The sequence below is a fragment of the Thrips palmi genome, unplaced genomic scaffold, assembly GCF_012932325.1.
Source record: "Thrips palmi isolate BJ-2018 unplaced genomic scaffold, TpBJ-2018v1 HiC_scaffold_18, whole genome shotgun sequence".
Lineage (NCBI taxonomy): Eukaryota > Metazoa > Arthropoda > Insecta > Thysanoptera > Thripidae > Thrips > Thrips palmi.
In genome coordinates, this window is record NW_023144627.1 from 20357073 (window position 1) to 20384958 (window position 27886).

At 53.9% G+C, this 27886-nt stretch overlaps 2 protein-coding genes across 2 annotated transcripts; one reads left to right on the forward strand and one right to left on the reverse strand.

Annotated features, from left to right (window-relative positions):
- The first annotated feature begins 4603 nt into the window (after positions 1 to 4603).
- Positions 4604 to 26982, forward strand: LOC117644776 (chondroadherin). Its single transcript, XM_034384393.1, has 7 exons — positions 4604 to 4805; positions 20447 to 20606; positions 23787 to 24167; positions 24398 to 24625; positions 25467 to 25628; positions 25936 to 26130; positions 26839 to 26982. The coding sequence occupies exons 2-7, from the start codon at positions 20454 to 20456 to the stop codon at positions 26980 to 26982; spliced, it is 1263 nt and encodes a 420-aa protein (XP_034240284.1). The 5' UTR covers positions 4604 to 4805; positions 20447 to 20453.
- LOC117644594 lies at positions 13529 to 14492 on the reverse strand. Its single transcript, XM_034384175.1, has 2 exons — positions 14395 to 14492; positions 13529 to 13929 (listed from the first exon to the last, which is right to left on the reverse strand). The coding sequence occupies exon 2, from the start codon at positions 13837 to 13839 to the stop codon at positions 13564 to 13566; it is 276 nt and encodes a 91-aa protein (XP_034240066.1). The 5' UTR covers positions 13840 to 13929; positions 14395 to 14492; the 3' UTR covers positions 13529 to 13563.
- Positions 26983 to 27886: the final 904 nt, after the last annotated feature.

Here is a 27886-nt window from a genome sequence, read left to right on the forward strand (position 1 = left end):
TTTTGTAAGGTGACCACCCGAAAGACATTCAATATGTGTATCTTTTCTGACTTGTGCCATAACAGAACAATCGTTCTATAACCATTAAGAGCAAACATTGTACATCTCAATAATTCAAGTTGGTTCCCAGTTATTCACAGCCTTGGCTGGAAAAGTGCTTCCACCTGTGTTGTTATTTGTTGTTATTGTTATTACACGTTTGTTACCCTGCCTTCTGACATCATCTCTCCCCATGTTTCACTATGTATGAATCCCTGCTGTCTGAATATTGTGAAAAATGACTGAAGCCCTGAGACTTAGGACCCTCTTGTACCTTATATTGATGGAGCTTATGTTTTTTTTTTTTGCTTTGATTGTGTTTCAAGTGATACAAATGTTTGCGAATTTTCCAATAATGGGTCCTGTTCAGTTTGCTGTAGTGTCCTCTTTGGTTCGTTCCTGTAAGTGATTTGTTGTAAGGGTATATGGAAAATCAAGTTGCTTGATGGGAATTTCATCCCGAAATTGGTGGTGAATTTCCCATCACGACGCTACCATTGTATTATAGTTTTCATAGGTGCCTACTATGTTTACATGTGTACGTAAGTTAAGACTTATCATTCAGGCTGGGGCTTTGTGCTCTTTTCATTTAAGTGATTGTTAAGTGTTTATTTATTTCAATTTGTGTAGTTGATAATTTTATCATATCTTTCTGCGTATCAGACATTTGTGCTTTATGTTTTCTAATTGTGTGATAAGTGAATTAGTATGTATGGTGTTGTATTAATGTGTAAGTTAAGTCTTTTACATGTCTGTTTGAATTTTAACTCTGGTCATAAATTTTGGCCCATAATGTACTTTGGCCTTTATCATGTTTACATTTTTTTTATAGGGTGGGATGCGGATGCTAAATTTAATGTTGTTCTCTAGTCTAAACCATAGCATTTTCTGAGTCTTTTTTGTGTATATTCCTTACCTTTGTTGAGTTACCTCAGAGGCAGGTAGGAAGCGTGTCATGTTTTCATTCCCAGAAGCTTACATGTTTGTTTGAAATCTTATTTATAGTTGCAAATTTGGATACTACTGAATGTATGAAGTGTGATGTTTCATGCATTGTCAAAATAGTTCTGCACCGACTAAGAGAATATTTTTGTATGTTGCCTGTATCAAGATAATTTTGGAGGAACGTGCCATTCAGCATATTGTGGTTAAGAAACAAAGATGCTTCCAAGCAAATTTAAAAGTTTCTGTGATTCTACTGAAGCTCTGTTGAAAATGTATTGTCAATAATTTGTTGAAAACACCTACATAGCTTTGATGATGGAAGTAATGTGGTAGTCACCTCCTGTTATTTTGAGACATGGTCTGTAGTGAAATCTTTAGCTCAACATGGCCTGAAAAAGGTGAAAGTTGACAATCATTTATGAAACACTTTTATGGCTTTTCTGATTTGGAATATAGTGTGTAGCATTTTTGATGGTGTTCAGTCATGAAAATTAGACAAAACTGGGTATTTCATTGATCAGGGATCAGTCTAATGGCTCTTTGTACACTTTTTGTACAATCTGATCCGTTGTCTGAGTTATTTTGCCAGAAAACTGTTTCAATCCTTGAATTTGCATATTTAAATCATATGTTCTTCAATCATAATGTGACATTCAGTGCTAGTTGAATTCTAGTTTATAAATATATGTTATGTGTAATTGATTCCCTTGACTCAGAGCTTGAACATTGCAAAATATCTCAACAGATAAAATGTATGAACGCATTGTTGCTTAACAGATGTTTCTATTTTGTAATGAGTTTATAAGCTATAATATATGTTGTACTGGTTACATTTTTTCGCCTGCAGTTAGATTTTTTGCTTGAGTTGCCTAGGCAGTGTGGCTGATAGTGTTGTTATAATTGTCTTGTTTGTTATTTTTAAAAAGTATATTTTTTCGTATTTTTAATGTTTAGATTGTTGGTGCTGTTGTATACTAGAAAGATAGGCTGGCAAATTCAATAGTTTTTCAAACCCTGCATAATTTTTTAAAAATATCTATGTGTTTGTTGTTGTTTTCTTTCTCAATGTCTTTTTCAACTTGTTTTTCAGGGCAAACCATTAGTGTTCAGAGTAAGTTCTGTAGGAAAGCCGTGATAGTATTGTTGTGCCAAACTCCTCTCTGTAATTTAATCATTGTGTATGACTCTGAGTCTTTAAATCATCTTCCTGTATCTCTGCAAAGAAAGAGAGAATTTATGAGGGTTTTGATAGCTAGTCACTGGAATGAAATGAAGGCTCTTGGTCAATGATCTAATGATGGCTTCTGCAAGTAGTCTGTAAATACGGTCAGATTTGCTGAATGGTCTTCTTTTGTCAGGGAATCAATTCATTGAACTGCATTTATTTTTTTCCTCTGATTGAATCTAGAAGTAAATCCAACCTATCAGTGTTGTAACATTTATACTTTATGTCTATTTTTGTAACATCAAATCATTTGTTAAATCTGAGCCTGTGTGCTGTGAGCGAATGAACTTTCAGCATAATTAGAGTGAGCTAAAATAATCTAATTCTGAAGAAGCATCATTATTGTGGTTTGCTTCCCTTGGTCCTAAATTTGAATGACATCAACATGTGTTTCTGAATCAGTAATTTTGCCATATTAGTCCTCAATCTTCTTGTCATTTGTGTAAGATCATATTTGATGAGACAGTTTCGAAATGTCCTCAGTATGCAATTTTAACTTAAGCTTTGTGACTGATTAATTCTTATTGTAAACGGATCTCAGGTTATGCTGGAATCAGAACTCACAGCCTACATAGGTCCTGCACTTAGGAAGTTATTAATGCGCAGAACGCTTTGTGCTATTGCTGGAACAAACTCTAGGCAGAAATTGTTACTAACTGTTCATTAGTTCATATCATTTTAAACTAGTCAGATTCACGTTTTACTACTTTTGTGAGCCTCCAGTAGAAAACTTGCCTTATCCATTACCAAAAGAAAAGCAAAAATTTGTTAAAAATATAATGCGTATAGAGTTATTCTTATAGCAATATCCCCAGCAATCTGTTTTAGAGCAGAAGCAGAACATGTAGTGTGCTCAATCCTACTTTCCTCCCAAATGTAGTTAAGGTATTTTTATTACATTGTGCAAAACTTTTGTGACAGAAAGACATTAACTTTCTCAACTGGATATGTTGCAAAATTTTATAAGACTTGATTGTTGTGATATCAGATCATGAGATCATACCATTGATGCTTCAGCAAAACTGCAAGCAGCCTGTGAAGTACAATCGCGAACTTCGCCATCTGTGTATTTGTGGTCTGTTTAAAAATGCGCCTTTAATATCAGGTCCTATCAAAACAAATTGTTTCCAATTTAAACCTTTTTTCCCCATGATAGTAGTCCCAATTAGAAATGATGATGTCTGTTAAGGAGCATAAATTTTAGTGGGCTGTCAGAAATTTGTATTCTGAAAAAGTGACCTTCCTGTTTTGTTTTGTTTTTAAATCGAATCTGTTGCTGTTGCTGCAAAGTCTGATTCTAACACTCCTAGCACTTGTTCTCTCGAGTCTCTTGAGTGTATTCATTGGTCCGTTACCCAATATTGATGAGAGCCCTGATACTGCTGCATTTATTCTGTTGTAGGAAAGTTAGATTCAGACCAACCCATTTCAGTCCTATCATAACATCTTTTTACACTTAGGATTTTTTAATTTGAATCACCAAATGTCATTCAGTTTCAAAACATATCATTGTAGATTGGGAGGTATGTAACTGAAGCTTTTGTTAAGTCTAGTTATGTGTTTTTTCTTAAATGTTCTAATTGGTGTCCTGAGAGCAAGTGAATGTGTGTAGATCAGTTTTCCTTTTTTACAAAAAATTGTTTAATCGTGTAACTGTGTATCATGTGTAATTGTCTATTGAAGTACAAAGCATGAGAGTTATTTTATTTATTTAATTGTACTAAAAGTGTTTGAGCTTAGGTATTTTTTGTGGAGGCGACAAATTAAAAATTCTTTAATCATGTTATAGAACTGAGATTTGTATTTTTGTTTTTGTGAACAATAAATTGTTTGCCTGTCTTTTACTGCTAAGACAACGATTTAGTTATTTCTCTATTCCTCTCTATTCCCTTCGGAGTCAGATAGAAAGAGAACAGTCAGTGGAGCTCCGTCTGCACGCCATGGGTATGTCTCGGCCTGTCTCTCTCGCACACTTGGCAGGCCTCACCGGGCTGCTGGGACACTGTGAGTCGGTCTGCAGTGCAGGAGCCGCGCACCGGCTCTCCGAACGAGGAATCCATTGGTGGGGTCACACGTTCGGTTCGAGTCCTGTTTAGCGACTCTGGAGCTCACAACGCGTCTAGAGTTTTGGCCGCCTCCACCGGCCTTCTGGCCCACTGTGCGCCTGGAGCCTGGGCTCCTCCTGCCGGCGCGGCGCGGGGGTTCCGCGGGGACGGCGCGGGGAAGGGCGCGGCACCAGCGGCCCCCCATTGGTCGCGGCCGCGGGGCCTCCACCAATGAGCGCGCCGCTCCAGGGGCGGTCCAGGGAGGGGGAGGGGGAAGGGCCGCCGTGTCTGGACCGCCGGACCGCCAAGGAGGAGGGCATGAAGGTAGGCAACCAGTTCAGCAGCACTGTCCACGCCGCGGAGAACGGCCCATCCCGCGCGGTCATGTAGCCTGATGAGGCCTCCGGGCAGCCTGAGTGCACCTGACTGACCAGTGCACCTGACAAACCAGTGCACCAGACTGACCAGTGTACCCGCAGCCTCCTGAGCAACGCACCGGGACTTCGCACTCCGACCGCCAACGCAGCGACGAAAGCTCTCTGTGGATAAACGTGAGTACACTGACTGGGGAGAGTTAATTTTCCGCGCACGATTCCGGAGAGAATATTTCTCGCCCCGGTGGCGTGCGAGGAAGGTCAGTCTTCTGAGTACGTTTCCGCCGCACAGCTCTGGCTTTTCCAGTTGGCGGGGCCCGCAGGGCGACCCCGGAATAGCACGCTAACGTGATGACAGCGTCACTTTTACTCACGTCAGCCAGAGTGACTCCAACATCAGCTGGAGTGACTCCCCCTCGGAGCGCCGTGGCAGGTAGGCCGCCGGACGCCGACCGACGCGCGCGTGCGTTGCGGCACGGCCTATCCCGGACACTGCAGGCGCTCGGCCGCACGGTGGGCCAGCAGACCGGTGGAGGCGGACAAAACTCTAGACGCGTTTTGAGCTCCAGAGTCGCTAAACGGGACTCGAACCGAACGTGTGACCCGACCAATGGACTGCTCTCCGAACGCGAGGAATCCATTGGTGGGAACACACGTTCGGTTCGAGTCCCTTTTAGCGACCATGGAGCTCAAAACGCGTCTAGAGTTTGGCCGCCTCCACTGGTCTTCTGGCCCCCTGTGTGAGAATCTCAAAAACATGTCTGAGACCTCATTGCTCACGCAATTTCCTTTCGCATTGTGGAAAATTTAGAGTGTGTCAGTCATCATTAGACAGAGCGCGCGTTCCCCTCGTGTAATGCATTCTGCCGCCGAGTGACGAGTGCGAGGGGAGGGGCGAAAAAAAGGGTGCTTGTGGTGAGCGAGAGAGGGGGAGACGCAGACGAATGGTATGACGTATCACCTTAGGAAACTGGAACCCCAACGCCGCGTGGCACACTGTGGCACACGCCTGCTGCCGTCCCCTCCCCGCCCTCCCCTTCGCCATGCCTTCGCCACAGTGTGCCACGCGACCGCCCCAGGCGAACCCGCCACCCATAAATTTATGTGTTCCAGCCGGACATCGCCACACTTAACCTTTCCCTTCGTCGCACGCTTTCCGCGTCGCCCCGCCGCGCGTGCGTGTTCCAGTGTTCCAGCGCGGTGGAGCTGCAGCGCGCAGTGGGCCAGAAGACCGGTGGAGGCGGACAAAACCCTAGGCGCGTTTTGAGCTCCAGAGTCGCTGAATGGGGCTCGAACCGAACGTGTGACCCCACCGATGGATTCCTCGTTCGGAGAGCAATCCATGGGTGGGGTCACACGCTCGGTTCGAGTCCTCTTTAGCGACTCTGGAGCTCACAACGCGTCTCGAGTTTTGTCCGCCTCCACCGGTCCTCTGGCCACTGCGCCCAGTCCCTGTCGCACTCGGTGCTGCGTTAACGTTCCTGGCACCGCCCTGGAGAGGCCACGGCCCGCGCGCGTGGCAGGGCATTGGCCATCGCACCTAGTTGGCCGCCTGGAAGGTAGGCGGGGCGCGCGCTCTGACACCGTAAGTAAGCAAACAGCGCATTTCGCGTGAATTTCGGCGGAAACACGTCCGTCCGCCTGTCTGCTCCTCTGAAACACCAAGAGTGAATTGGAAAGAAATACCTAGTAGTGCGAATCGCCTTTTCTGCTTTTCCTTCTCCTTCTTCTTCCCCCTGAAGCCCCCATTAGGCGTATCAAGTCACCAGGCCATCGACGCCATTGGCTCGGCGCGGGCGGCGACATTGGGGTGACACTCGAACAGTGGGGCGGGCCGGCCGGGTCGTAAAGGAATAACTAGACACTTTATCGTCTGGGCGTGTCTAGCGGTGTTTTACAGGCCCAGCCCGGCCGAGCCCCAGAGACTCACTCTCTCTCTCTCTCTCTCTCTCTCTCTCTCTCTCTCTCTCTCTCTCTCTCTCTCTCTCTCTCTCTCTCTCTCTCTCTCTCTCTCCCCCTGGAAAAAGCGCGCGTCGCCAACCATTAGGTTCCCGGTTCACTTAGAAAGGATATCGATACGGCGGAGGTATCGGCTGCGAACTAATGACGCGGTGACGATAAACACACAGCACGGGCAGGCGGACGGACAGACAGACAGACAGACAGACTGACAGAAAGGCAGACAGACAGACAAACAGACAGACAGACAGACAGGCAGACAGACAGACAGACGGACAGACAGAAAGAAAGACAGACAGACAGACAGACAGACAGACAGACAGACGAGCGGCCTGACTGACAGCGCAGGGCGGCGCAGGGCGGCGCAGGGTGTCCCAGCCAGTCCCAGGTGCCCAGGTGCAGGAAGCAGCGATTTTGAGAGTCGCCGAGTCGTTCCGATAGGACGATACGACGCTTTGCCGAGCCGAGGCATATCTATGTGAGTGGGAAGGGAAAAGAGGAAAGCCTGGGAAGGTGTGGGACACCGCGCCGCGGAGGAGGGGAGGTCGGCAGTAACCCGCAGCCAGGCAGGCAGGCAGACAGACAGGCAGACAGGCAGACAGGCAGACAGGCAGGCAGACAGGCAGGCAGGCAGGCAGGCAGGCAGACAGGCAGGCAGGCAGGCAGGCAGGCAGGCAGACAGACAGGTGCCCGGGTCTCCCACACGGAGGCCGTAGTTTGGTACCAGATCGCCGAGCGTCGCTACGCGTATCGGACTCCAGACGCGTGCCTGCCTCCACCGTCGGCGTCGTTTGAGACCGAACCGCAGCACGAACTGAACCCGTCGCCGCCGCCCCCTCCCCTCCCTCGCCGGCCCGGTGAATTCGTTCCGGACCGCACTCACAGCGGCGCGGTCTCTCTCGCACCCTCCCGGGCCGCGCCGCGAGTGCGAGAGAGACAGCCGCGACGGAAGCGGCCGACAGTGTCGCGGCGCTTGCGGCGCGCTCATGTCACGGCTGCGGTAAGGCGGACCAGAGGGGCGGTCCCATTCACACATCTGGAGGGGATTTCAGTTACGGTCGGACCGAAGTTGGCTGGCGGGGCGGGGGAGGGGGCGCCGGCAGCGTGCCTCGCCAGGTATTTCAGTGGGCCAGAAGACCGGCGGGCCGGCCGAGAAGAGAGAGCATTTAGCGACTCTGGAGCGTAAAACGCGTCCGGGGTTTAACCTGGATTCTGGACGACCGAGTGACCGCGCCAAAGTGAATGACTCTGACCCGCGAACGGCGATACCATCAACTTTATGCCGCAGCGGGGGAGAGAGAGAGAGAGAGAGAGAGAGAGAGAGAGAAGAGAGAGAGAGAGAGAGAGAGAGAGAGAGAGAGAGAGTCCGACTCAAAATTGCGCGCGGCGTTGCGTGGCAGCGCAGCCACCCCATGCGGGACCATGCGGGACCCTCCACCGGCCGCGTCCGAAAGCCCCGGCCGCTGCCTCTCTCGCACGCACCGGGCTGCGTGCGGAAACGCCACCCCTGCAGACCGGTTCCGCAAGTGTGTCTCTCTCGCGGGCGACCCGTGGTGCGAGAGAGACGGAAGGCGGACGCAGCCCCGAGGGCAGCCCTTTCAGGCCTATCGCAGGAAGTGCAGTTGGTGGGCAGGATAGCCAACATTGTCACACGCCGACACCTACGCCTGGTCTGCCGCCCCGCCGATTTGGCGCGGCTACGTTGGCAATGGTAGTTCGCTTGCTCTCTTAGCACGTTACTGACTTTCTCCCCATTACTTAATTGCCTATTCGTCTAAGCAAACAAGAATACTTAGTATTTTCTAAGCAAGTATGACTAATTTCCTTTGTGAAATTATGTACAAAACCAAATTGTCAGTACATTATTTTAATATATCCTAAGTAGCTCTTTAAAAAAAAGGGAAAAGTACGTATTATGGTTGCACAAATTACGTGCACAAGGACTGACAAAACGTGCAAAAAGTCAGTAACGTGCTGAGAGCGTGTCGTGCCAACCAGACGTGTTCACAGTGATGTGGTACTTCCGGCATTACCGGAATGAACAGTATTCATGAGGCGGAGCTCGTGGTACATAATTTGAATTTAAACAAACAATAATTTAAATTATAACAAAATTTTAACAAAACCTTTGCGTTACAACAATTTTTTTTTAAATAATGCGTTTCAAACTTTACTTCTACTGGTCTGAATTTTCCATCGCCGACAGTTCGAAGAGAAGGTAATTTTCTGGCGGAAGATTTTTAGCCGGCGGCATCGCGTGAACCGAAATTATTGCAGAGAGGCCTAACAGCGATGATATTGATAATGTGCCTGTCTCTACAACCACACCGCAGTGCGGCGAGTGCCAGTTGTCCACTTCGGTAACGCCAGATGCGCGCAGCATGTACCAGCAGTAAGCTCCCTGAAACCATTTTGAAGCGGCTACAGTGGAAGTTAAGCTAAACTATCATTGTGGATAATTCGCTCCTGGCCTAGCACTGTTTCTAGTTGGTAACAATCATGGTCCACATAGATGTTGTCCACATTTTTAGTGTTATTCACGTTTAGTTTCACTCTCAGACTCGCTATTCACATTTTGTCAGTAGCACCTCTAGTTTTTGTGCAACAATAATACGTACATTTCGCTTTTGCAATTTTAACTTACGTGTTTGTTATTACTTATCAGCAAAAAAAAATATCCTAAACAATTTTAAGCAGTAAATTGTATGTATCCAAGAAGAGATTACTACGCATTATTGTTGTAGGCAACAGTACCTGGTTACTGACGATGAAGTCAGTAAGAGGTTGAGAGTGTTCTCAATGGAGCGCCTGCAAAAGTGCAAACAGAATGTTTCCCTCCTGTGTAGTGCGAATACGAAGATGGATCCTGGTGAGAGTGCATTTTCTCGGGGCAGCAGGCCTTCTTCTCTCCACGCAAGGCCAGCCTATTGCGGTACGAAACCACGGCCACCCTTAGGGTTTTTCCTCAGGAAATCGACAGAAAACAAGTGTGCAAAAATGTTTTTATTTCCACATCAAAATTGATTTTACGCTAAATTTAATTTCCCACTGTGCCAGCATAATCTCTCAACTGTCACACTGTGTGCAGGGCCCGTACTTTGTCGACATAGAAAATGTGGAGCCGTGCCCGCCCAGTTTGCTAGATCGTCCATATCCGCTTACTATTAGTATGAAGAGGTACCGCCAAAACCCAAACGATAAATATTTCGACGCAAATCTCACCATAAGTTCGGCTTTTGATGACGCCAAGACTGTGAGTGTCCATGTGTTAGCGTGCAAAAAACGAAAATAAAATGCATTGAGATGTTAATGCTATTATGACCCCAACTATCACATGCAGTCACAAAATAAAGAAGTATTGCAGTCCGTGACGTGGAAATGAGAGGCAAAATGACATCATGTCACGAACACATCAAAAAGAAAACATTGTGAATGTTTCCGTGTTTGTTGAGGGGCATCATCGATATGCTTTGTGAACATTGTTTCTGTTTTGAGATCCATACCGACTTCGCCTCTTGGAGCTCACGAGGCGGCTGGAAGGAACATGCCTTGGCCATGAAAATCCCACGAGCCTGCTCGACTTTGAACAACTACCTCCCCGGCATCGCCAAGCACGTCTGGAACAATCTTCAAGGGCCCGGCGGACGCGTCACGCACTGCCCGGTGCCACCGGTACGCACAGTGGGCCAGAAGACCGGTGGAGGCGGCCGAAACTCCAGACGCGTTTTGAGCTCCAGAGTCGCTGAATGGGACTCGAACCAAACGTGTGACCCCACCAATGGATTGCTCTCCGGACGAGGAATCCAATGGTGGGATCACACGTTCGGTTCGAGTCCCAAAAGCCTGCTTCACTCTTCCAGGGCTCGTACAGCATCCGGAACCTGTCCGTCGCCTTGCTGGACTCTCGGACCGCGACACTGCCGGCTATGTTTTACGGCAGATGGCGCCTGGAATCTAAAGTCCTTGATAAGGGTGCATGCTTCATGTGCGTCCGCCTGACCGGAACGGTAATTCCCAGGACTCCATCCCAGGGCTAGGAGCGAGGCTAGGAGGTACCAGTGCCTCAAGAGGTTCGGCTTGATCGGAGAATCGCCAATAAACTGACAGCAAATCATATAAGCATCAACAACACCATTTTTAACCAATATAAAGGAAAACATTTGGCACTTTGTCACTTCGAGCTCTCGAAACGAAACGCGCATGCCGAGTTGAGGTCAACCGGCGGCGGCAGTTAGGTCTCTCCATCCGCACGCCACTGTCGTCGGCGCGCCGCTACACTGTTGTCGCCGGGGCATTTTGCACATCATTCAAGGGCGGCGCAAAAGGGGAGGGGGAAAGGGGGGGGGGGTATGCGTCGCACCTGTGTCTCCAGCCAGTCTCTTGGCCTTAAGGCCGCCAGCCATCACCCGGGGTGACAAACACACGGGGCTTCTTCTCGCGACACGTCCCCTCCCCTCCCCCTCCCCCCACGTCATACCCCATCCCCCTCCTCAACATCCGCGCCCTTTTTTTCACTCGCAACGAGCAGCAGCGGTCACAACCGAGCGCGCACGTGTGTGTGTGTGTGTGTGTGTGTGAGTGAGTGTGCGTGTGTGGTGTGAGAGAGAGAGAGATAGAGAGAGAAGGGAGGGGGGGTTACGCGTGAGCGCGTGAGGGTTCGTCCGCGTGTGCGTACTGTCTGTCGCAGTTTTGCTACTACATGCTTTTCAGCCACTACATCTACAACTTACGGCATCCGCCCGCAAGCGGCTACAACACAACAACGCCCCGGTGTTCACGCCCCCCGCCCCGCCCCGCCCCGCCCCGCCCCGCCTTCGCTGAAAGAACACTCCTGGGGGTTGGCATTACGACGCGCTGCCTTCGGTGTTGCGCTGTTTCTGTACAGCCTTTTGGCTGCAGAGTGTTTAGAGAGCTGTGTGTGTGTGTGTGTGTGTGTGTGTGTGTGTGTGTGTGTGTGTGCGAGTGTGTGTGTGTGAGGGCGAGGCTGACAGTGTAGGGTTGAGTAGGTGGGCGGGACGGACGGCCCCCGGGTTAGCGCGGCCCACCAGGCAGACCCCGCCATGCCGTGCCACGGCGTGCCATGCCGTGCCAGGACCACGGCAGCGGCGCCGCCAAGGCAGACGCAACTCAGCTTCTCCCATTCTTTTCTCCCCCCACCGCGTCTTCCATCTCTCTCACTCCCACGCCGCGCATCGCCAAGCCGCGGCCTCGCTGTAAGTGGCGCGGACCGGTGGAGGCGGCCGAAATCCCGGACGCGTTTTGAGCTCCAGAGTCGCTAAATGGGACTGGAACCGAACGTGTGACCCCACCAACGGATTGCTCTCCGAACGAGGAATCGAGTGGTGGGGTCACACGTTCGGTTCGAGTCCCATTTAGCGACTCTGCAGCTCAAAGCGCGTCTAGCGTTCGCGTCGGCGGCGCTGGTTTTCTGGCCCACTGTGCTGCCATGCCGCGCCGCGCCCTGCCCACCTTCGCCCGGCCTAATGTCTCAAGTGCAGCCTGCACCTTATTGCAACTTTGCTCGTTACCGCCGCGTTGCCATGGTGACGCCGAGGCCCCATCGGCCTTTGGTCTCCACGCCTGCACTCCGGGAAGCGCCTTTGACATCGAAAATAGGGGATCCGAAACCGCACAGTGGGCCAGAAGACCGGTGGAGGCGGCCAAAACTCTAGACGCGTTTTGAGCTCCAGAGTCGCCAAATGGGACTCGAACCGAACGTGTGACCCCACCAATGGATTGCTCTCCGAACCGCCAATACCGTAGGCCTAAGTGTCGAAAAATTTACAGTGATGCAGTGAACTAGCACGATACGAAGTGGTCCAACGTCCGCGCTTGGCGATGCTGATGTCCTTCCCGACCACGACAAAGGCGGTGTGGCCCGGCATGGCACCCACTCCACTGTCCTAACTTACCTTGTTGACTGGAGGGCGACGCTGGGGGCAATACCGCTGGCCCCTGCGACCCCAGCGCGACCCACCCCTCCCCCCTCCCCACCTCAGTCAACCCCGAGCACCGCCCAAAGCCCAGGCCCGCCCAGGCCCGGCCGCACCACGAGCCTGTACACTGGCAAATAGCTAAATCTGCTCCCTGAGCCGATGCGCCGCGCGCCCCTCCCTCTAGTTGTTGGGCCCGACAAAAAGGGAGACGAAGAGGGACTTTGGTTCGACTAAATTTAGGTGGCGTTGTTCACCAGTTTCCTGATTTTTATTCCGTTGACTGTGAGGAAGCGCTCCGCGGTGGGGCGGCCAAAACTCTAGACGCGTTTTGAGCTCCAGAGTCGCTAAATAGTACGCGAACCGAACGTGTGATCCCACCATTGGATTGCTCTCCGAACGAGGAATCCATGGGTGGGGTCACACGTTTGGTTCGAGCCCCATTCAGCGACTCTGGAGCTCAAAACGCGTCTAGAGTTTCGACCGCCTCCACCGGTCTTCTGGCCCACTGTGCGCTCGCCCTCGGCGGCCGAGGTGTTCCCGCGGCCCCTCAAGTGCAGCTTATTGCAAAGGTGTCCCGCCCAGGCCGCCCACAAGAGCAGCACAATTCACCGGGACGACCCTGCCGCAATCGTCAGCAGTGCCTACACTGTTTACTTTCTGCTCTCTTGTACGATCTTTCTTCCCCGAAGGAAGACGCGGATTCCGACCGTTCAACTGTTGAGAAAAAACTCTAGTCAGAGGGCAAAAGAGGGCCAGAAACCACTCTTTCAGGCAGAGTTAAGGGGCACTGTGAATTTCGGTGTACAAATCCAATAAATTTCGATGAATTTAAGTCCAATTTCGATGAATTGCAGTCAAATTTTGATGGATTTTAGTCAAATTTTTGTAAATTTTATGAATTTTAATGAATTTTACATATTGGTTGAATTTCGGTGTACAAATTTGGCTGGAGTTGTTTCCCCCTGGGCGGAGTCAGGAAAACCGGGATTAAGAAGACCAGACCAGTAGTTCACTCCGTTTCTGCTTCTTTATTCACTACATTAGTTCCTGCCGAGCACCCTGATGGACCGGACGCTCTGGCCCCAAGTGTACCTGCACCAGCACGGCGTCGACTTGGGGACGGGCGGTGCGTGGGCGTCGGGGGCGCAGTCCCCACAGACGGTCTTAGAGTACGCGGTGCTGGAGTAGCCACACGTGTCGAACTTGCACACCAAGCGCAGGTTCACGTCTCCGAGGTGCTTGGGGAAGTGGGCGTCCTCGGTGTAGACGGCTTGCGGGCCCTGCTTCTTGTAGGCGCCATTGGAGTAGATGGCCATGCTGTTGCCCTGGCAGTTGGGGTTCTCGTAGATGACCACGGTCACGTTGGTCGGCTGCCACCCCAGCGTCACCGCCGTCTTGTCAAACTTCTACAATAAAAATAAAAAAATTAAATAAAGAGGCTAAAATTTATTTTTTGGCAATTTTTAAAGTAGGAGGTCATGGGGATCCACCGGGAGGAAAATGTTTGGGTCAACCGCACAGTGGGCCAGAAGGAGGCGGTCGAAATTCCGGACGCACTTTGAGCTCCAGACTCGCTAATGGGACTCGAACCGAGCGTGTGACCCCACCAATGGATTGCTCTCCGAACGAGGAATCCATCGGTGGGTCACACGCTCGGTTCGAGTCCCATTCAGCGACTCTGGAGCTCAAACGCGTTAGCGGTCGTGCTCCTCAAGCAATGGTTGCCTCTCCTGGTAACAGAGGCATTCCCATCCTGGGGGTGCACTCGCATCGGTTCATCCATTCAGCGATATAGCTAATATCGCGTATTGCCGTTGTCGTCTTGTGTGTTTTAGCTTTAGCTAACTTTCGAAAAGCGGCAAGGCTCTCACCTGGGGTAAGCTACCGAGGCAGGTTCCCAAACTCTCTTCGGTAACCTCGTGCAAAAATTGTACGCCATCCTCGGGATAGAGTGTAATCAAGGATACAACGTAACCAAAGTTTTTTTCGACTTGCTATTCTATGGGTGGTTTGAGGCCACCAGAGTGGAGCCGTGTGCAACAGGCCCACATGCCGGAGGTTCGACTCCTAACAAATATTTCCATTTAATTTTACTGCCTCACCCAGTGCGGTTCAAACCCGTAAACGAGAGCCCGCTCTGAGCATGGGACGTGGTGGTCCTAGGAGTAGAGGCGTCGGTTCCCAGTGCTGGGGTCGGCGGTTCGACTCCCCTAACTTCTTGCGAATTTTTGACCAGGTCGGTCGAGTCCTGTTGCGTCAAGAACCCACCTCACGCCGCTCTACATTACACGGGCCGTGGTGGCCGAGAGCGTAAAGTCGTGTGATCCCGATGGCGGGGTCCGGGGATCGAATCCCATCATTTCATTACATTTTTCGACTGCCTTCCTCCCACTGCAATTCAAACCCGTCGTCCAACACTCGGCGAGACGTACAAGCGTGATAGCGTAGTGGTCAGAGTCACATTCACCTGGCCACTCCGCTGTGGGTGTCTAAAAAGCAATCCGCTTCGGCGGGTTGGCCTCGGCACTGGAGCGATGGCGTATTTGATCCATCAATCCAGACCATCCGGTGTGTGGTTGCGGGTGGTGCCTCCTTGATTCGTCGGGGAGGCGATGATAAGTCCTTTGAAGCTGGCCTAAAACGCTGTATGTTCGGTACGGGAGCGCCGGACAGTGGGGGTACCATGGGGTACACAACCAACCCTACGAAAACAAGAAGCTCCCACCAAACCTCCTCTCTGTCTGTCTCTCTCTGTCTCTCTATCTCTGTCACCCTACGATCGCCGGCTGCCCTCATAAGGCGGTCCTTCATGTGTAAGAAGGCAATAGCGGTCCTACAGAAGCTGAACTATGCGGTAGCAGTTTAAAGCCTGGACACACCGGTTCCCATCCGAACACCGAAGTTAAGCAGGCGGCTCGAACCCCCATTGCGGGGGGGAGAGGGTCGTAGGGTTCAAATTTTTTACGTTTTATTTTAAACCAAATTTTATGACTCCGTCGTGGGTACCATGTGTTGTTTTGTCGAGTGTTGAGGGGGCAGGGGGCTGAGGCGGTGGTAAGGTCGGACAAAAAGAGGTCGTAGAAAAATATTACAGCGGGAAGGAGGTCGGACGAATTTCGGCAGGTCGGACAAAAAGAGGCCGTACAAACGATGTAGACCCCACCTGACGTCGACTTCGGGGAAAAGCGGCGAACCTTCGTCCTCCAAGTGTTTAGCTCGAAACAGTGCGATGGCGAGCGAAGCTCTACAGTGCGATGATTTAAAATGCCCAACTCACGAAAAATGATCTTTTTTGAATGCTTTTCGCGATGGAAACATTTTTACGTCTGGTGAATAAACCATCGTGGTGGTCGGCATAGCCTCGACCTCACGGCAGCGCGGCTCAGCTCTCTATCTCTCTCGCACCCATGCGGGCGGCCCCGCGGCCCCGTGAGAGCGACAGAGACAGAGAAATCCATTCGTAATGAGTGGCTCGGTCTGTTGCCGAAACTATTTCGGCTGCAGCACTGTAAAAGGTGTGCCGAGGCGCCGCCGAGCAAACTTGCCTTTCTTGACGGACTGGTCGTCTTCTCTGTGCTAATGGGGCAAACGCGACTGGGACGCTCGCTCTCTCTCTCTCTCTCTCTCTCTCTCTCTCTCTCTCTCTCTCTCTCTCTCTCTCTCTCTCTCTCTCTCTCTCTCTCTCTCTCTCTCTCTCCCTCCCTCTCTTCTTTGCGTAGGAAGGTTCGCGAGCACACACTATCAGAGATGTCTTCGCAAAGCAAGGAATCCGCTTAAGATTCCAACGCGAATCCAACGAGGAAATTTTGCATAAGTGAGCTAACCGTTCTATGTGTAGGAAATCCAATTTTGTACTCGGGGTGCCCCGCACTTCCGTTCCGCGAAAACCCAGCCGACCCGCCGCGCGCCCGCCAGATTGCAATCGAGATGAGGGCGCACCACAGTGGGCCAGAAGACCGGTGCAGGCGGCCAAAACTCTAGACGCGTTTTGAGCTCCAGTCGCTGAATGGGACTCGAACCGAACGTGTGACCCCACCAACGGATTGCTCTCCGAACGAGGAATCCATTGGTGGGGTCACTCGTTCGGTTCGAGTCCCATTTAGCGACTCTGGAGCTCAAAACGCGTCCGGAGTTTTGGCCGCCTCCACCGGTCTTCTGGCCCACTGTGCGCCCGGGCAGCGCCGCCCTTGAACTTGGAGCGAAACGAAACCCCCGTTTGGGCAGCACAATTTTACTGGCGTGTCCACCTCCAACCGGCCGCGTGAGGAATGACTATGAGCGCTGAGCGCGTTCGGTTCAGTGTGTGTCTGTCGGTGTGTGTTTTTTTGCGTGAGTGTAGCCAGGTCTTTTTTTCGGAAGCGGTGCGAGGTGGGGGGCAAAGTCGGCGATAAAGAATGAAGAGCAATGAAGAAGCGGTGGACGTTTTGACCGGTCCGAGAGGGAGAGAGACAGACGCCAGACGAGCCATGAATTAGGAAGATGAAAGGATGTCCTGTGCGGTGTCTGTCCGCTTCGGCCCTGTCAGGCTTTCTGGGCAGTGCACAGTGGGCCGGAAGACCGGTGGAGGCGGCCAGAACACTAGACGCGTTTTGAGCTCCAGAGTAGCTAAATGGGACTCGAACCGAACGTGTGACCCCACCAACGGATTGCTCTCCGAACGAGGAATCCATTGGTGGGGTCACACGTTCGGTTCGAGTCCTGTTTAGCGACTCTGGAGCTCAAAACGCGTCTCTGGACTTTTGGCCGCCTTCACCGGTCTTCTGGCCCACTGTGGAACGATTACGGATGCCCGGCGGAACCAGGAACGAGAGGGTGGCGCGGGCCGAGCCAAGGCAAGGAGGGCTAACCGAGTTCTCTGTCTCTCTCGCTCCGCACCGGGACGGCCCGTGAGTGCGAGAGAGACAGAGAGGCCCTTCCGCTGACTGGCTGTTCTCACGTGGCTCCAGTGTAGCTCCAGTCTCCCCCGAGCTGCAATAAAAGTTGGCGTGGACTGCAGCGTGAGCTAATTGGCTGGAGTAAAACGGTGGGGAGGATGAGAGGGGGGAGCCAGCCGCGGGCGCCGCGGTCTTTAGGAGATTAATTCTATTTTTCATGAGTGTGTCTTTGACCGAAGCACCCCCGCTAACTGATGATGGTCTTGCCTTGCCACTGCGTCTCTGCTGCCAGTTCTAGAAGCTTGGGCGCTGAACTAACACAGCTGCACGGCAATGATGCACCATTTCCGGAGTTGAAATAAAATGACGTCATAAGTGGCAATACGGTGTGGTCCAGAAAAAACGGTACCTAGAGCGGTCTCGAACCCGAGACTTGCTTCTCCACACACCATGCTCTTAACCACAACGCTGGCGGGAAGCCATGCCGATCGCCGTGCCAGCGTTGCTTTTGAAACTTCTGTTGATCTCTCACCTCAAGAAGTCTGTTGCCGAAGAAAAAGTAGACTGTCCAGTCCCGAACTCGGGACCTGCAGATACCAGCCGACGCTCCTAGCCACTCAGCCACCGGGTTGTCATGTCTCTTGTCGTGTCAGCGATGGTGTTGGAACATGTTTTGATCTGTCGACATGTGGAGATATCTCCATATGAAGTCGGTTGCCGAAAAAGCTCCTTCATTATCCAGTCTCGAACCCGGGACCCACCATTTACTACCCCGGCACCGTAACCACTGCGCTAGCAGGTTGACATAGCTGCTCACTGCTAGGTTCGTGCCATGTCCGTCTGCCGACTTCCCGCTCCCAGTGCCCCACCAGACCGGGAGAGAGGCTTCGACTTCTTGCTAAGACCGCGCAGGGCGGCGCAGGGGGTCAAAAGGGGCAGGCTGGCGCTCAAGTCGTCGCCGGGCTCAGTACACACGGACGCACCCACACAAACGCGAGCTACTACCCCCACTACTGCTGCAGGGGTCTATACAGCCTCTCTGTTGCCTTTACAGCTTACCAACATTCATAATCCCTAGATGAGGCTCCATCGCAGCGCTAATAGTCCAGCCGCCTCTCTCCTCTCTCTCTCTCTCTCTCTCTCTCTCTCTCTCTCCCGAAACTCCGTCAGGTGATGTCCGCGCAGACGCGATACCGGAAGTAAACCGGAAGCAAACCGGAAGTTCCGTCTCTGTCGCCACCACCGCTAGTCCGTCAGCCGCCTTCCCGGGGGTAGGACTAGCAAGGACCCCGGGGAACTGTCCAGGCAAATGCACACGGTGGGGGCCGGCGGGGAGCGGACACAGTGGGGGGGGGGGGGGCAGCAAACACAATATGTTCCCTTTGACTTGGGATGCTCGAGCTGAAACAAGACCCCCTTGCGCGCTTTGCGCCCCACTACCGCGTACCAAACACACACACACACACACACACACACACACACAACCACACCTCCCGGACGTCTATCCAGTGATCCCTCATGTGTGTGCGTGAGTGGCATTTACTACACTGTACTACGAATGTGCTGAGTGCGCGACTGCGCGTGGGACTTCCCTTCTTCTTCTTCCTCTTCTTCTTCTCCTCCTCCTTCTCCTCCTCCTCCTCCTCGTCCGCTGTTCGAGCTAATATCGGGTGCAAACACGCGTGAGGCGCTGGGCAAACTGCGACTTCGGAGCGCGGTGGTGGTGGGGGGCCTTTTTTTAAAAAGGGTTTTATGCCGGAAGGACCCGTTTCTGATTCACCCGCAAATTGAGGGTTTTACGAGGTCGACCCTGTTTCCTCCTGCCCCCCTTGAGGCCCGAGCGGCGGCCGGGGGCCCTGTGACTCGTCGGGCGCCGCCGTGCGGGGCGGGCGGGGGCGGCGGGGCGGGGCGGGGCGGGGCGGGGCGGGGCGGGGCGGGGCGGCTCCGAGAAAGGCACGGAAAGGAAGGCACGAGGGCAGCGTCAACATTGAGACAGTGGTCTGACCCCCAGGTCCCGGGTTCCCCTCCCACTCCCCAATCATGCACCCCTCCCCCCCCCTTCCGCCCTGCTCGGAATTGTTGCCATTCGAGACGGCGAAGAAACCGTCAAAGCAAGTTCAACCCCTTCTTTACTTTTACATAGAAAGCCAGCTGTATTTCACAACACAGCTCACAGTCAGGGTTTCTTATTTTAATGCTGGCTAAATAACAATGAGTGTGCTTTTTTCCCACAATTTGCCTGGTATTTTGCTATTCTTTTCTACTCCGCGGGTCCTAGCGCTCCTGGAGGCTCGCTGTCTCTTCTTTCTCCCTCTTTCTCCCTCTTGCCGCGCGCGCCGCTGATAGTGTGTTTTAAATTTCCCTCCTTATTTCGTTTGCGACATTAAATTACGCCGCAGATAAGAGGCTTACCGCGCCACCTGTCTCACATTCCCTTACCCCTTCCCCTCCCCCTTCTTCCCCCCCCCCTCCCCCACCCCCGTGACCCTGACAGTGTATCGCGGCCGATCGCCGCCGAGTCGCTTTTGTGCAAGAACTCTGCCACCGCGACTTCCCACCGGAAGTACACTGCAAATGTTGCAGACTCCCCAAATGTTTATGTTTATGTAACCCAAGTCGCCCGCCAGCATCCACCAACGTGGAATCGTGCCGCAGTCCACCTGCCAGAGCTCATCAGGCTTTCGACTGTCGGCCACGCCGGCGGTCGGTGGGTGAGCCTGGGTGAGCCTGGGTGAGTCTGGGTGAGCCCTTCGTCCTGGGGATGGGACTGCGTTTAGAGGCGAGGGATGTAAATAAGAAATCCAACGGAAGCGAGAGCAGCCGTAATTGTGGTGCTGTTCATTAGCAAGCCCCTCTCCCCTGCCCGCCGCTCTCTCCAGGAAACAAGCAAGATTTCCGGTGACTCCCCAACAACAGACGCTCAAGTGGTCGGAAGCGGCCGCCGCCGCCCCGCGCGCGCCGCGGTGGCGCACTTTCCAATCAGCACGGCTTTGCTCCGGGTTCGAATCCCCGTATTTCATTTTTCTTTTCTTCGCTCTCTGTGTCGCAGGTGCAGTATGTCCTCCCGGCCCGCGTTGTGCCTGACGCTCTTGACGGCCTTGCTCGCGCTGCGGGTGTCCGCCAGCACCGCCAACGCCCCCGCCGGCCCTGTCGGCGCCGACCAGATCAACACCTGCCCCGCCGAGTGCTTCTGCCTGTCCAAGAGCGAGGTAAGAGCGCGGTGGCCGAGTGGGCTAGCGCGTGTAGCTCGGTGCTTGAGGTTATGGGTTAAACGCCCGCCTAGGATGCCTTTTTTTTTCGCCGCGCTGGTCATTTATTTGTCAGCAGATGACTTGGTGGCCGTGCGGGCTGACGCGTGTCCCTCGAAGCCCGGGGTTCTGGGTTCGACTCCCGCCCTGGGCGGTATTTTTTTTTTCGCCATGCTGGCCATCCCTCATCCAGCTAATGACGCGGTGGCCGCGCGGGCTGACGCGTGTCCCTCTGGGTGGAGGTTCCGGGTTCGACTCTCGGCCGGTACGAACAGGTTTTTCGTCTTTTCCCAATGTGTCGGTCATTCCTCAGGCCGCTGATGACACGGCGGGCGAGGCCAGGCGAGGCTGGTGGCAGGAAAGGGTCGTAACGAGTTCGGCGAGACATATTGAATGTTTCTCCCCTTTCGGGCCTTCCGCGAAGACTCCCTTTTGGCAAGCGCCATTGCACCTTTATCCCTCCATTTCTTGGCCGCCCTTCGTCGCGGTCCCTCCCAGTCCCTCCCAGTCCCTCGCAGCGCCCCTCCCGGCCATCCATTCTCTCCACCTCTACGTCTCAACTCGGCGCCGCGCCGCGCCACGCACCGCCCCCGCCCCTTGCTTTTCAGTTTACAGTGTATCAATATGGGGTGTTCCAGGGTGACCAGAATGCACCCCTTTTCGCTTCTTCCCTTCCTCTCTCTCTCTCTCTCTCTCTCTCTCTCTCTGTCTCTCCCCCCCTCTGCTCCCTCTCCTCCACCCCACTGTGAGCACAGCCACACGGCCTAAAGCCTGACAAATACCACCACACTGTCGGCCACCCGCGTTCAAATTCCAGTGTAGAGGGTGGGCATTTCTGCCGCGGCGATCACAGTGCAGTAGCGGAAATGGATTCTTTGAACGTCAAGGTCCGGGACCGTCTCCTCGACTGGCTGGCGCGGCCCGCGGCGCTCCCGCGGTCCCCGTGCGGGGGCACACTGGAAGTGGTGGCGCTCTTTCTCTCTCGCACTCACGGGGCGGGCCCTGTAGGCCCTGTAGGTGCGAGAGAGACAGAGCGACGAGTGGCAAGTGGGTGCCCTGGAAGGGCTGGAAGCGGAGGCGCGGATTTGGCTAATTTGGATTAGTGCTGTCGGCGCGGCGGGGCCGGCGGGGACGGGGAGGCCCTGGAGGAGTTCAAGTCCGTCCTCGTCCTCGTCCTGGCCGCCGACTAACAAAAGACGAGACGGCTGCCGCCAGGACCGCCGCCAGGACGGCCTGCCTCTCGTTGGGGGCCGGTCCACGAGGGCGTGATTCGATTCAACCGCAAAGAGACCCAGCCGGCATTGTCTGTCAAAAAAAAAATCATTTTTTTTTAATTTCAACCAAAAAAATAGTCACGAAAAAATTTGTTATTGAACAACCGACTTTTTGTTTACAAGTCTAAAAAAATTCTTTTAAATAACAGACTTTGAAAAAAAAATTAAATGTTTTGCAGAATGCGAAAAAAAAAAGATGTCGTTGATTGTGATAGTTGACGCCAGGCTGCCACAAGTAGTTGACGTTTTCGCAAACTCGCGGCGCGTGGGCGGAGGGCGGAGAGTTGCAACACCTCGAGTCACGCGTCATCTGCGCCGCCCAAATTGACTCAAGCGAACCGTTTCCGGGAGGCGCGCCGGCAAACGTAAAGGGGCGCTGACTTGAGTCGTCCACGGGTGGGGGAGGGGGAAGGGGAGGGGCAGGGGAGGGGGAGGAGGGAAAGGGGGGAGGGTCCTGGCTCGGGAGCACGCGGGGGAGCGGAGGGCAGCGGAGGGCGGCGGAGAAAGAAAGGGTGGTGGTGGTGGGGGAGCGGTGGCAGTAGTGAGGAGTAATTTGTTCCACTGCGTCTCATCAGGGGCCTCGGTGAATTGAACTGTCGAGCTCGCCCTGGCTCGCCCCACACAAGCGCGTACACACACACACACACACACACACACACACACACACACACACACTCACACTCAGACACATACCACGGAAGTGAGCGCGTGAGTAAAAACTCGCCCAGACAACAGTTCTCCCCTCTCTCTCTCACTCCCTCTGTGTGCCCCGCTCCGCCCCTGCCTCCCGTCGTCCCTCAGGGGGAGGGAGACGGCGCCGACGGTGGCAGGGATCTGGCTCATCTGCGACATCGTCTGCGACGTGCATGACATTTGGCGATGGAGAGGGTGTGCTCGAACGGGGCAACAGGTAAGCACGTTCGCACAGTGGGCCAGAAGACCGGCGGAGGCGGTCAAAATTCTAGACGCGTTTTGAGCTCCATAGTCGCTAAACAGAGGACTCGAACCGAACGTGTGACCCCACCAATGGATTGCTCTCCGAACGAGGAATCCATGGTGGAGTCATACGTTCGGTTCGAGTCCCATTTAGCGACTCTGGAGCTCAAAACGCGTCCGGGATTTCGACCACCTCCACCGGTCTTCTGGCCCACAGCAGGCCAACCTGGCTGTTCACCAGATCGGCGCTAACATCATCTCCCGCACCAATCCGGAGCCGCTCCCCCTCCCCTTCCCTTCGCCGCCTGTGTTGGTCCCTGTGGTAAAGCAATGTGTGTGACTTGCGCCCGCCGCCTCGTGGCTGCCACACTGCCATGGCCACCTCATGGTGTATGCATGGCGGCGCCCCGCTCTAGATCACACGGGGCGTCGGCTAGTCTGCTACACTCGAAGATCGCGCACCGAGAGTACCGAGAGGGACCATTTCTTCCACAGCTTGAAGCCCTGGGTGCTCTGGGTGCAGGTGCCATGCGCGTGCGGGGTGGGGTGGTGGAGGGATGGTTGTCCGGAAGGGGTTGCAAGGGACGGGTGTAGCTCTGCGTTCTTTTTGCCGTGCATTCGCGCCAGTTTGATACAGGGCGCGGCGGGCTATGGGCCGTGACAACGAACGGTCGGCCGGCCTCCCTCCCCGCGGGCACCCACCCCTGGAGGGGCCAACGCCCGCGCGTCGGACCGCCGACCGTCCGAAACTTGCAGTGTGAGGTGTTCACATCTCAAAAAATTGACCATGAAAATACTGACGTCAAAAGTGGCATTGCGAAAAATTGGTACTTTGGGCGGTGTCGAACCAAGCACCTGCCACTTCCCGTACGATGTTCTTAACCACTGAGCTACCGGGCCATCACGCTGTGGTTGTGTTGTGGGTGCCCAGGTGCTGTGCAACACGGGCGGGCTGACCAAGATCCCGCTGGACGAGCTGCCCACGACCGTGAAGCAGCTGACGCTCCACAAGAACAGCTTCTCGCACATCAAGACGGAGGCGTTCGCCGGGCTGCGGCTGCTGCGCAACCTGTCGCTGGACCACAACAACATCACCGTCATCAAGGCCTTCGCCTTCCGCGGCCTGCCGCGCCTCCGCGAGCTCTCCATCCAGCACACGCCGCTGGCCGTCCTGTCCGCCTTCTCGTTCGCCGGGCTGCAGAACCTGGACGCCGTGCGCCTCAGCCACAACCGCATCCACCGCGTGGAGGGCCAGGCCTTCGCCGGCACCACCAACGTCAACTGGCTGCTGCTGGACCGCAACCCGCTCAAGGTGCGCCGCGCGTGCAAGGACAAAGTCGCGTTTTGAGCTCCAGAGTCGCTTAACGGGACTCGAACCGAACGTGTGACCCCAACAATGGATTGCTCTCCGAACGAGGAATCCATTGGTGGGGTCACACGTTCGGTTCGAGTCCCATTTAGCGACTCTGGAGCTCCAAACGCGTCCGGGATTTGGACCGCCTCCGGTCTGTGGCCTGACTCTCCCCGTCGCCGTCCCCGCAGGTGGTGGCCTCCAAGGCCTTCTCGGGGCTGACCAACGTGAAGCACCTCATCTTCCCGTCCGGCGTGTCGCGGCTGGAGGAGGACGCGTTCCAGGGCCTCGACCACGTCGGCCTGCTCCGCCTCGCCTACATGGACCTCGTGTCCGTGGACCCATTCACCTTCCGGGGCCTCCGCCACGTGCACGTGCTCACCATCCAGGACTCGGACCTCGGCCTGGTGCGCGGCAAGGTAAGTAGAGCTGTGTCTCTCGCACGCCTGGGGCGTCCCACAGTGGCTGGGGTTCGACTCTCAGCAATTCTTTACATTTTAGGAGTGGCTTTCCCGGTGCGGTTTGGACCCGTTGCGCCACTCAGCTTACACGGCGAGCCACGGTGGCCGAAGGTGTTGAGACCTCTGATTCCTATACTCGGATCGAGCGATCGAATACTGGCTTCCCGCTCTTTTTGTATGACTATACGGTTCGGACCAGCGGCTTCAAATGCTCCCCTTCGCACATCGTCACCCATGGGCCGTGGTGGCCGAGAGCACAGAGGCGTCGGGTCCCGACTGCGGGGTCCGGGGTTCGATACCCAGCACCGTAGAGAATATTTTGACCAAGCTTGCATCGCAAGAAGGCGGTTCAAGTATACAAAATCGGCCGGCGTTCAGTGTGCCTCTCATAGCCCAGTGGTTCCGCTGCTGGGCAGGGTGACGCAGTCTCCTGAGTACCAGTAGCATGGCCCCTGAGTGGGAAGGGGGCCGGGAACGAAACCCGACTACTGGGAAAGGTGGCAGCCTGGCCTACTATGAGAGGACTCCTCCACATCACAGATGACGTGACCAATGACGGGGCCACTGCGGTTTAACTCTGAGGTTGCTCCTGTGATGAGATGGGGGAACCACTGGTCACCAAGCCAGCGGGGAAGAGGGCCGGTTCGCCGGGGTGCCCTCTTTCGCTGAAATTTTCTTCATAGTGTTCATTTTACTTCTGTTACTCTGAATACATTTTGTGTTAAAATGTATTTGGATTGTCCACTGTGCCACAGTGGCAAAACGACAGGGTCGTCACACACTCCATTTTGTTGTCAAGGTGTTCGAGGGCATGGCGCACGTGCTCAACCTCATCCTCAAGAACAACAAGATCGACGCCCTGGAGGAGTTCCACATCGTGCCGGCCAACAAGGTGATCAACCTCCGCTTCGAGGGCAACCACCTGCTGCAGAACCCGGCGCCGGGCGCCGTGCAGATACACGTGAGTACTCGACGCCAGAAGCACCACGAGGCACCAGTGTGGAAAGGGTTGCCGACCTCAGCCTGCCTACTAGGCAACTGCCAAGACCGGTGGAGGCGGCCAAAACTCCAGACGCGTTTTGAGCTCCAGAGTCGCTAAATAGGCCTCGAACCGAACGTGTGACCCCACCAATGGACTGCTCTTCGAACGAGGAATCCATTGGTGGGGTCACACGTTCCGTTCGAGTCCCAGTGCCCCCTGGGTCGGCAGCCCTTTCGGTGCACAGTGTGGCAGCTTTGTGCATCCCTGTAAGCCTCGGTGTCCGCAGCTGGCGGGCAACCTGACGGTGACCAAGAACCACTTCCCGTGCGACTGCCGCCTGCACGCGGTGCTGTTCGGGCCGCTGGCCAACCACTCGGACTTCCGCGCGCACAACTACTGCATCAAGCCGCTGCACGTCAACGCGCAGGCCATGGCGGCCATGAGCTCCATGGACGCGGCGGCGCTGGCGCGCTGTCCGGAGGCGGGCAGCTCGCGGACCAGCTTGGAGGCGGCGCGCGGCGGCGGCGGTGTCCGCGTCGCCGGCGGCAGTGGCGGTGTCCGGGAGGCGGCCTCCGTCGCCCTGCTGGCCGTGGCCCTGGCCCCGGCCGTCGCCGTGCTCGTGAGGTGATCGCTCTGCAGCGCACGGTGGTGGTGGTGGCGGCGGCGGCAAAGAGAACTTTCAGGTACCGCCAAGCCGGCAGTGCCTCTGTGGAAAACCCGGCCCCGCCAACGGGGACAAAGGAGCGATCTGAAAAATCCAACGCGCTACGGCCTTGCAGCGAAAAGTAGCTTGCCGAGTGCTTTGGGCGCACGTGAGTTCACAAACACAAAGAAACCCCAATTCGTGACTTACGAACGATTTCCTCGTTTAACAAAGTGTATAGTTTCTCTACCTTACATGTGCTCAAAACACTTGGTAAGGTTTCAGGCGTGAGGAGGACTGACTCTCGCGGACTTCGGTTCGCGAAATAGTTTTAAAATGTAGAAACATGATTTCTCCTGATTCGGGGGGCAAGGACTGTAGAAGCAACGGTGTTCACGATGTTAGAAATAGCACGATTCAGGCACTTCTGTATAGCCAGGGTAATGTTTCAAATCGTATTGTTGGGGTAACTGTTAGCTGCTATTGTTTTCCTGTGTATACACGTTAAGTAAGTGTAATGTTTATGGGACAATCTGTTCGAAATAGCACATTTGGTGTGAGGAGGAGATGCCACATGGGTTCTCGTCTTGCATCACTTTTAAGAATAATTTCTTGAGAAGTTTTCTTGTTCACTTCCCTTGTACATATGATGAGAACGTAGTCAATTCACGATACCACTATAGTCTATAAGCTGACACTATTGAGATATTCCTTGTGTGATATAAGTAGACAGCGGGGCAACGCAACATGATTAAGTTTATTTCCTGTTCATGTTAAAGTTATTTCAAAACGTCTAGTCAAGCCAAAAAATAAGAAAGTTTCAGAAAAGCCTTTGCCGAGTGCAGAACTGTTTCGTTTTCGTTTGCGGAGCCCCGCGCCAGAGCACGGTTTTAAAATAAAACGCCTTGTTGAACTGTTGCGCGCGTGTCTTCTTTCGGAGCCCATACCGTATGCAGGTCAGCCAGGCGAGCAGCGACGAGGCGATGCGGCACAGTGGGCCAGAAGACCGGTGGAGCGGCCGAAACTCCAGACGCGTTTTGGGCTCCAGAGTCACTAAATGGGATTCGAACCGAACGTGTGACCCCACCAATGGACTGCTCTCCGAAAGAGGAATCCATTGGTGGGGTCACAACGTTCGGTTCGAGTCCCATTTAGCGATTCTGGAGCTCTAAACGCGTCTAGAGTTTTGTCCGCCTCCGCCCACTGTGGCGGCCACGCACACGCGATACGGCTGATTCACTTTGCAGCGTCGCGTCGCGAACAGGCATGGCAGCGCAGGCAGGGCAGGCAGCGTCTCGCGGACGCGGACGCTCCCCGACGACGTATCGCTTATCTTGTTTTGGAGAGAGAGGATAAAAATAAAGTCCGTCTGAGTAAAAGTAGCAGCAAGGTGGTGGCGGCGGAAGAAAGGGGTGGTGACACCACCGGCAGCGCGGAGCGGGGCAGGAGGGGAGGGGGAAGGCAAGGTGTGGGGCGCGGGAGGGGAGGGGAGGGCGAAGAAAAAAGGTGAGGCGGCCTGCTATATTGAAGTAATAAAGACTGATTAGCAGTGCCGGCAACGGGATGTGCACCGCGCGTGGATTTTCGCGGCCTG